Here is a 10,195-nt window from a genome sequence, read left to right on the forward strand (position 1 = left end):
ATGAGTAAGAGGTTCCAGGTCTTAACTTAGTCCAGGGACTCTGGTTTCCGTATGAAATATATGAGCGGGTCTCTACACAAAACCAATATCGGCTAGGAACAATGCGCATCAACTCAAACTTATCACTGGCAACTGGTGGGCGCCAGAAGCAATGTGTCCCTCGAATCAAAGGGAGAAAAGCTGATAGACTGCGGATAATACGAGTTTCTGGTAATCCAGGATAATAATTTTGAAGAATTTGTTTTCTTTTTGGAACTAAACAGCACAACTTAGCGTAGACGCTTCGGATATATCTAATTTTATTTCAGATTTGAGACAGTTGGCTTTTGTTTAAATCCGGACTATTGATGTGGAAAAAAACAAAGGACATCATGGTTTTGTTTCTCAGAATGGCGTGAAAAGTTAACTAGGATTGAAAGATAGTTAGGAATTAAAAGAACGAATCTTGTAAAAAAGGATTTTGTAAACATACAAAGTACGGTATTGATCGCTGTTTGTCGAGCATACTAAAAAGGCGGATTGTTCTTGTCCTTTTTAAAAAAAACCGGAAGGGGGACTGTGCATCATTTGTCTATGGCATCTCCTAACTTAGCTCCGCCTACGTACTTCAGTCACTGAGAATAAAACGTGTCCGAATTTCCAAATATTCAATTCTCTTATATTAATGAACATACATTTGGCTATCCGGTTGTAACAAAACATTGCATATAAGCATCCATTATTCTAATTTGTTGTCAGGCTGAAGAGTTATATTTGTTCTAAATAATTCTTGTCAAAACTCCGCTATAAGTTGTAGAATCAGAGGAGTGTGGTTGGAGGATTAGCGCTGCCAATAGATGACTAGAACACAATTCCCAGAACTACTCACTAATGGAATTGACGTGAAAACTGGTCATTTGCGCAGTAACGTTTAACTACGGTTCTGTTCACGAGTTTTTCAACAACGATAATCGCCTACTGTGACTTGAGTGCCCATGTTGACTGATGTCATTACGTCTATGTTTTTGAGCAGTCATTCAAAAACTCTTCGTGATCTACACTTCCAACATGCCCCACGGGTCCTTAGTAAGGTTGATATCGGGAATGTAGTTGGGCGGTCTAACATCTTTAAGTAATGCATTAAAACCAGCACTTGATTTAGTGAGAGGTGCCACCGCTTTGCGATTTTATTGAAAGGCCTCATTGTACTTTCTAAATCACATCAGTTGACTCAAATTATGGTCTCAAATCATAAATATACTCGAATATTACTATTTGTATCCCTAATTTTCTGTTATTTGCTCATTTCATTGGTATAATAAGACACCATTGAAACAAGCTTGTTTATACCTTTAAAACTCAGAACTTCCAATTGTTTACCAAGCCCTTCTGAAATCAAACACTCCTAGTCTATCGATGACACGGTTTATTTCAGAACATACTTTATCTTTGTGTGTGATAGGAGACAAGGTGGTGTAGGGCAGCGAATCATCCAAGTTTGGTACACTTTATTCTAGTCTACAGGTTCGTGAGTTGCTTTCTCCAAACCAAAAAGCGACAGTCCATTAAGCTGTCACTACTAGGTCTGATTTACGTACACCGAGAATAAGCTGAATAAGCTGATGACACCCATTGAGTTGCTTTCATCAAACCAAAAAGCGACAGTCCATTAAGCTGTCACTACTAGGTCTGATTTACGTACACCGAGAATAAGCTGAATAAGCTGATTGACACCCATTTCAGACCCAATTGTTACACCAAGGATTTTTATAAATCGGTTATTCATAGACGTAGTTGTTTCATCACTTTTGGATATGGCTGCAATACATCAAGCAGTCACGTCTTTCAAAGGGTGACGTAATTTTTGCCGAAGTGTTATTATATGCTAGAGACCGTTAGGGCAGTGTGGGGCTGTGCAACACCGCGCTACAAGATATGAAGCAGCGGTCGTAATTCCCAGCGCCCAACATTGGAAAAACAAAAAAACCATAAACAGTCAGAGGAAAATGATTAAACAATCGATTCACAACAGATTCATTGCACTTTTTTCTGGTCTAATTTTCTATACGAGTGGCTGAATAAAATGCTAGAATTAAAACTGTAGACGGGAGGTTGCACGTTCGAATCTTTCCGGGCATTTTTAGAGATACGCAATGTTGATGATATCCAATGAATCTGAACTAATTGTACAGACTTTCTAAGCTGTTAATTATGCATGGATTTTAATTGCAGGAGGTTACTGTTTTACTGGAGATGACCTTGATGGCGCTACTTACACTAAACTTTCTCTTCAGTTAACGACTCAAATACAACGATCTTGGTGCAAACAAATAACCCTCACAAAGGTAGTTGTCTTGCGAATCCCGAGAACAAACATGGGCTAGGCCCAATTTAAAAGAATACAGTTCAGTAGAAAAATTGCAGATTGAGACAAAATGGCTGATGTCGCAGAGTTCATTTCTCCTGGAAGAACCAGGAGAACACAGTGCTGCTGAATTTTATAAAAAATAGTATTAATCGGCAGAAAACCCGATAAATCACTTTAAGGTTTCAAAGTTTACTGCTTATTTAAACCGTGTTTCATTATGGACGTGCTGTTATATAAAACACACCACATTGTAAATGCCAGTTGATTTTCGAAAAATTAAGTAGGACAAATTTATGGCGCCTGTCTGAAGCAGGAATCGTATTTAGCCTCTTTCAACGAAGAATATCAAAGCATTATTGGTCCGTACAACAGATCACTCAGCAGGACATGCTTTGCTTGGGGCCGCAAAATTTTATTTAAAATAGAATCCACAATGAGGATATTTTCTCTTCCTCTTCTGATGGGTCTATACCAAAGATGAAAAGAATTGGACTCGATTTTCACACATTTTCGATCTCATTAGGCGAAAATTCACCCCAAGACAGGGTAAAAACTCGATTCAGACGAGAGTCACGTGACTGACAGTTCTATAAATTTAGCCACCGTATCCAAATTACTTCAGTTCCCTTTACGAATAAAGCGTTACATTACCCGAAAAGTGGTATTTACTCGGAAGTCAACGATATTCCCCAAGATTTTCAGGTTTTGCACGACTGATGGCATCTCTCTTCCACAAATCAATACAGATTCGCAACTTCAAAGAACGATTTACCAAATGTCATTCAACGGCTTTAATGTCATTCAACGGCTTGCCCAGCCTGTGTAACTTCATATTGTAGAATAGTCTTTGAGGAGGATTTGACTTGTGAAACACCATTAACAGAAGATGACAGGTCAGAAATACTGTATTCACTTTTTGTGCTTCCATTTTAGAGATTCAGGGGTAAGGACACCCAGTCCGCCAGATAGTTGGTTCATATATCGGAGGGTAGTGTACAAAGGTCTGTTCAATGTCCTGTTTTACACTGCAGCATTATTCCAGGGGGATATCGGAGGGTAGTGTACAAAGGTCTGTTGTCCTGTTTTACACTGCAACATTATTCCAGGGGAGCCTGATGATTTTGAGTATTTGAAATCCTATTCAGAGATCAAATAACTACCATGATCACTATGTTATATGATTTATGTAAGGTGGAACTGACAGCCGTCCAAAAATGACCTGACCTAAGGTGGAACTGACAGCCGTCCAAAAATGCCCTGACTAGTTGTTTTGAACGAAACACCAAAGTTTGGCTCAATCTGGAGATTTGAGAAGATGTAGAACATTTAACCTCCGGATTGTCCTTGTTGACATCGAGGGGTTCTCTAAAGATACAATAGTTGCCATCCAAGTACAATGAGCACCGGATGCATATCCGGATAAATTCTACTTCAAATGATGCCCACAGATTGTGTTATTATTATTTTTAATGTGAGCGCTTTTTGGTTGATCTGAACAGGGATCAATAGATTCAAGCCTATTAGAATATTTTTCGGAGATTAACGAAAGTTACATCTGACTGCATTACTGTTTTGGAGGGTTTTGAGGAGTTCAAACTGATCGGCTGCGTCAGCTGATAAGCACAGCCTTTCTGGTTCCCAATTTTTCAACTTCCATTGCTTGATCATTGTATTTCGAAGTACATCGGAAAAACACCAAAGACCGCTTGTTTGATCAACACACTTTCGTACTGAATACCTATAAGGAATACTAATATCGATGCTGAGAGGCTCACCTATGACCTTGTTGAAGCATGGTATCAGGATTTTAGTAACTTTCACCAAACTTACAATCATACAAACTTTAAACATCACAAAAATTTGGGATAGTGCATATCAAACTGGGGTGACACAAACTCGTGGGACGGTCTGACAAATAAGGACTAAAATATGGGGTTATTACTGAGCGATTCGTTACATATAGACATATGTTATTCGGTTAAAAGTATGTTGCTTTGTGTGAGTTATCGGAATTATTGTGCAATATATAATGCGTGCAATACAATACAGGCAATATATACAATAGACGTGACAAACAATCAGGACAAAGAAAGTATAGTAACCAGGGGCTCCAAAAAGTTATCGTTTGACGATAAACGGATGAGAAATCTGACTCATCAGAGGTAATTTGAAAGTATGCTCACATTTCCTACACCAAAATTGGAAATGATCGGTTTCGACGAAAAGACAGCGCATTCCAAAAAACGTCTACATATTTAATGCAGTTAAAGGTAGTCAGGTTGGACCACGGACAATTCCCTTTAGTAACAGGCAAGAAAGTGTAATAATCCGCTTATCTGTTGCTTGTGACCATTTGAACTCTTAAGGTAAAATGATGAATCACACTTAGCCGGTCAGCCGGTGTCAGGTCTTTGCATATCCGTGATCTTAAATGGGGTAGTGATGCAGATGCTGACCAAGTAACTCGACAATTACAATTTTTGTACACTGATGGTTCGATAATCAAATGTTTCCATCAAGTATCTGGCGTTTTCTGTACATTTTTTCCGAAAAAACTTGTGAATTACTGTCACAAAGGGAAGCGGAAAAGGCCACTTATGTGACCGCTCCACAGTAATATGATTCGCCCAAATAGGGTTGTGTCAGACATTTTTCATACATTGCTAAATAATACCTCTCAGTCTAGATAGTTAGTTCATTCGTACAAAATGGATGTGCGCCTATCCGACAACAGGTAATGCGTATTCTGCCGCTTACTGTGGGATATTACTTCATCCATGTTCGGTAGATGTTGCTGGAAACGCTGGTTCACTTCAGTTGAAGGCTACAGGACCCTATAACACCGCAAAGTTTTTTAAAAATTAAGTGATGCTCCTACAAATCCATCAAAAATGAACAGATTCGAGTCACACAAGAAAATTATTTTTTAAGTATACATAAATGGCGTCGGCCTTTCTGGAACTCAGTATATCCCTTTCTCAAACCGACTGCTGAGCTTATTTAGGTGTACCTGTGCGGTTTTTCTTTACGTATGGTATTATCGCAATAACTAATTGAAACTTATTTTGGGTTTGTGTGGTTCTTGCACCGTTAGGTTAAAGCTGGCTTAGTTAGACAATTCCAGTTTGGATGTAACATTTTCACCTGGAAAAATGGCCTAGGTGGCAAGTATGAGGTAATTGACCTAACCACTTTTTGCCATATTATACCAAAATGCTCAGAAGTTACGCGTGAATTCTGTTGGTGTGGTACGGTAAGGTGATCAAGTCAGAATTTTAAACTAAGCACCGTATGCGGTCAGTGGTATGAGCGGGAATGAACAGTGTCTCACGAGGAGAACCCTCTGAACAGGGGCCGCCATGGGCTGGTTTCGTTTGATTTAAATGAGGAGATAACTATATGATCTAGACACTCCATCATTGCTGATCACGTTACAAACTAATTGGGGTCTGCACACTTTTCAGATTAGTTGTATACAAGATAAAAGCGGCTATTTTGGTTCCTTCCGAAGGAAATTGTGTTGAAGAGATACTCCGAGTTGAATGTTTTATATAACCACCATGAACCCTTAGTTACATGATTTAAATTTCAGACAAATCTCCCATTTACCTCAAACAGAGAGGTTTCCCTCCTCAGTCGTTACAATTACCAGCAAACAGACGCCTATTTTCCCGTGAATGAAGCTACTGTGCTGTTTTCATACGTTTAAAAAGGTCAGATCCTTGCTCACATTCACTAACCTAGTCGGCCTACTTTGCATCTTAACGTTAAATTTCAAACCTAGACCCATCCTTATATCGGTATCACACACACCAAAACTAAGCATCCGATGGGAGGCATGGTGTAATTTTCATACTATAATATCCTCACACACACACACACACCAAAACTAAGCATCCGATGAGAGGCATGGTGTAATTTCCATACTATAATATTTTTTGTGCTAACTTACCTAAGAGGCCTGTCGAAACCCGTGGTGTTAGCTCCGTAGAGACTATGAAGTGAGGTAGCGCCGGAAACCAGCGTATGAACTTGCATACACTCCGATTCTTATCAGAAGAAGAACCGACATGACCCACTAAAGCTCTGTGGTGCAGGTTATTCTGTACAAAAGACATTGATCTCAGAGGGGGACCATTGCTCGTTTTCAAATGGCGTGAGGAGACTTTCATCTCTGTCGTGATCAGTTAGTCAGCACAACGGTGTCGGGTATGTATTCCTGAAAAACAATAAAAAATCACTCACTACTATGCCCGATGACTCTGTTATTTAAACAGTCCTAAACACAGTTAAACTTGCTCTTACTTTTCCAACTGACGGAATTCTTTAGGCCAAATTGAATTTGGACATTCGCTTGCAGGGGGTGAAACTGATTACTGTCACTGTCCATTACATTCCACGGGACTGAACAGAGTAAAACTCACTCTCTCAGCAACCTAGTGATGGGTCAGTTCAGTTTTAGTATTTATCAACCACACCTAGCTGTCACTTGGAAGCTGATCGATGTTTTGCAAGTAAGCGAATCTTAGCATGAGAGCCATACTGTGATGGTATGGGTATTCCGCTGTCCTCCCAACAAAATTATAGGGAGAAATCGATTCAAGGGTAACCGCTTTCACACTCAAAGGTGTTCAAACATCAACAAACCAAGTTTCATCATTCTGAGTGGTGAAATGTTCCTTAAAATGCAGGAAGCACGGAGCGGTTCTAACAAGTTTTCATACATTGTGCTGGTAGTGACGCGATATGTCCGCGAATTTAAGGAATTTTGATCTATGTCCTTCTGCGACACTTCTGCTCAGTGGTTAGTAGGGCAGCCAGAATCAAGGCGAAGTGCTGAAGATACAACCCTCCATCCGGTTTGACGATGAACCGATGAACGTCGACCTACAGGATGATCCTCTTTTGATTGTCCGGACCAAATCATGCAGATGTAACAAATAAAATTGTACGCATATTTGACATCTACAGGGACAGACTCAGCGATCATTGCAAAAAAGGGGTCTCAAATAGGCATAGATTTGTAGTTCCTGTGGCAACTGAGCATGAAATCATGTAACTGGAATAGTTCAGCAGTTAATGAAGATGAAGAGCATTATAGGAATGCGTTGTGTAGGGAACGAATATTTCAGTTTGTTCCCATGGTTAGTAATGCAGAGTGAGACACATTTTGTTCAAGACAACAAAAGAAATTTGATAGAAAGCGCAAAAGCTTGTCGCACTATGTATGAAACTTCCCCGAACGGGGTTCAATCCACAAAAGATTATTCTTACCAGGCGTTATGAAACTCAAACTTTAATCAAAGACGCTCACGTGGGCCACGCGTTTTACCGGACGCATCGAGTTTGAGCCCCAATATAGGTCATATTTGCGAAGCAATAAAAACAGCCCTGCCAAACTGGCTTCTGTCTGCAGTCCATTGTATGAGGTTTCGTCAGTTTTTGTCCATTCATTGAACACCAAGCATACGCTACCTTCTAACAGCATATTCGAGCTGAACGTTCCCTATGACGTTTAACAGTAGAGGATTTAAAGATAAACATGAGCTTTTCCATTTTGTAGATAATTAGTCATTGTTTCGAACACATGATATAGAATCATTTGTACGGAATTCTGGCACTCGGTACCCAACATCCTTCAACATCCAACATCCAAAAGCAAGCTACCCTCGTACCACTGATGAGCAACTGTGGGGATGAAAACAAAACAAAAACACGTACGCACGAGCCGAATGAAAACAAATTGATTTTTATTCACAACCGGTCATTGTTGATCCTACCTGCAATGTACGTGAAATGGCACTTGTAGCCAGGTCTAAAAGGCAAACGAGTGAATGACCTTATTGCTGCCGCTGTTTTTGCTGGAATCTGTCATAATGACAACACGTTGAAAGTAGCACTTGGTCACGTGCAGTGTACTTAAAGCGGTTGACAAGGGATGGATGTAAATAATGCAGCACCGATGAGGTAAACATATGTCCTAATTTGCAAAAGGCCAAGCTGAAGCAATACTGTACGTTACCTAGGTAACAGCCAATTGCTTACGTGATGTGACTGCTTAAGGAAAATCTGATAAAAGATATTGCTGGGCAGGCTAGAATAAGTTTCGTTAGCGTGTACTAAACTACTCAAACGTTTTATAAAAAACAGCCTCTATGAATACGTGGTGGCTTCAAAGCTATGTTAATGGATATCAGATAAATCCGTATTTTTCCGAAGATTGGGGATTTTTAACCTTGTAGATTAGTTCAAATGGATAAGGGAAAGCTACACAACGCTTCTATGCTTTCTAGAATTATTTTCAGTTGCGGGGCGAAATTCCAGTTTAAAAAATCATGTGTTACGTCAATCGGAACAATAATAGTGCTGGTGATGACCACTTTATCGGAGGACATTCAAATCAAAGATATTCACTGTGCTTAGTAAGCGAGTTCAGGGAGGAAGGTTGCACGGGGTTTGTCAGAGCGAACCAGAACGTGAGTAATACCGGTGTACGTAGCCCATAGAATGCGTCAGTCATGAATCAAATCTTTCATTTTTCATGACGCGAACGTTTGCACCAAACGGAAATCAATAATTTGGAACTACGCATTGCGCGGGCTTGGGCGATGATGCTTTTATTTATCTGATACAAAGCAATGGGATCTGGAGATAGCTACATGGTCGAGTTTGGTGGATCAGCAGGTTCCTTCTTGTTTTTCTGCTATCCAGGGGTGTTCTGGTCGTTACCGCCCACATTCAAAGGAGTGGTGCATGGTAGGACAAAACAAGGTTTTGCCTACCAGATGAAAGTCAAACGAAAAGGGAAACTCCTCATGCTCACTAACTAGCTGGCCCTTTAAAATAAAACCTGGAGTTCCAAAACGTTTTGACTTTGACATGTATCCATATCCGTCCCTGTTATGCTCATTGGGCAAAACAAGTAATGCAGAAACCAAGCGTGTGTAGTCAATGAGGCCGATGAGATAAGATCAAACTATAAAAGTACTGGAGATCTCTCAACCACGTTCATCCAACTAGGTTTACTGTGAAGCTCCACCACATAATCCAATTTATGTTCATATCTGGTGAGAAATGAGGGTCTAAGTCATCCGGAAACAAGCCTCTGATACTCCAAGTGAAGCTAGAAGACTAGTCGTAGCATTTCGAATACAATGGCAAACAAGCTGTTGACCATATCGTTACTCGCCTAACACTTCTGAACTTTTGGGTCACAGTAGGTAACCGTGAAAACAGATAAATCCACTGCGTCACTCACCATAGAACAGTTTTTCCCACATCAAGTTTACACAGTTATTTTAAGTTTCAGCAACAACATAAATTCAGTTTGCAAAATCCTAGTGCTTCAGACACCCACTGGTACGCGCGTTCGTAACCAGTTTGTTTATAAAGTCTAGGGGGGAAATGAACAATATTTGTTCACTGGACTGCGGAGGAAACAGCACAGTCTAATTAAATCGAATTTTGTGGGACCATGAAATAGACTATTACCAAGTCGGTCAAAATGCCACCAATGACAACGGTGTGAAGTTTATTGAGTATCGCATGGGAGCATAACTGCTTGAGTAACTGGTTTCATTCCTGATCTGTTCGCCGAGCTTGGCAATTGATTTGCAAACGTCTCGTCATCATTCGAGGAGACATCTTCAGTGCGCTGTTGGTTGAGTAGTTCCTCTCTTCGTGCTTGCGTTTATATAGTCTACAAAGATCAGCCTTTGCGCTGTAACCTGGATTCTGATTGGCCCGTTCTTGATCTGTATTGCGTCGTGGTCGGCTTATCTGTTGGTTTGTGGCGTGCCTCCTATTTTTAGTAGCCTGCTGTTCTATTGATTTCTTCTTTGAGTCCTT

The 10,195-nt window shown here is 40.2% G+C and overlaps 1 protein-coding gene across 1 annotated transcript in view; it reads right to left on the reverse strand.

The window, feature by feature from the left end:
* Nucleotides 1-9,627, reverse strand: part of T265_04337 (hypothetical protein) — a gene marked incomplete at both ends in the record, with an annotated part of 45,314 nt that extends 35,687 nt beyond the window's left edge. The window contains one exon of the mRNA XM_009169046.1: nucleotides 9,606-9,627. Coding sequence (XP_009167310.1) covers nucleotides 9,606-9,627 — 22 coding nt within the window. The remainder of the gene's footprint in view (nucleotides 1-9,605) is intronic.
* Between the last annotated feature and the right edge of the window lie 568 nt (nucleotides 9,628-10,195).

The sequence above is a fragment of the Opisthorchis viverrini genome (assembly GCF_000715545.1).
Source record: "Opisthorchis viverrini unplaced genomic scaffold opera_v5_70, whole genome shotgun sequence".
Classification (NCBI taxonomy): Eukaryota; Metazoa; Platyhelminthes; class Trematoda; order Opisthorchiida; family Opisthorchiidae; genus Opisthorchis; species Opisthorchis viverrini.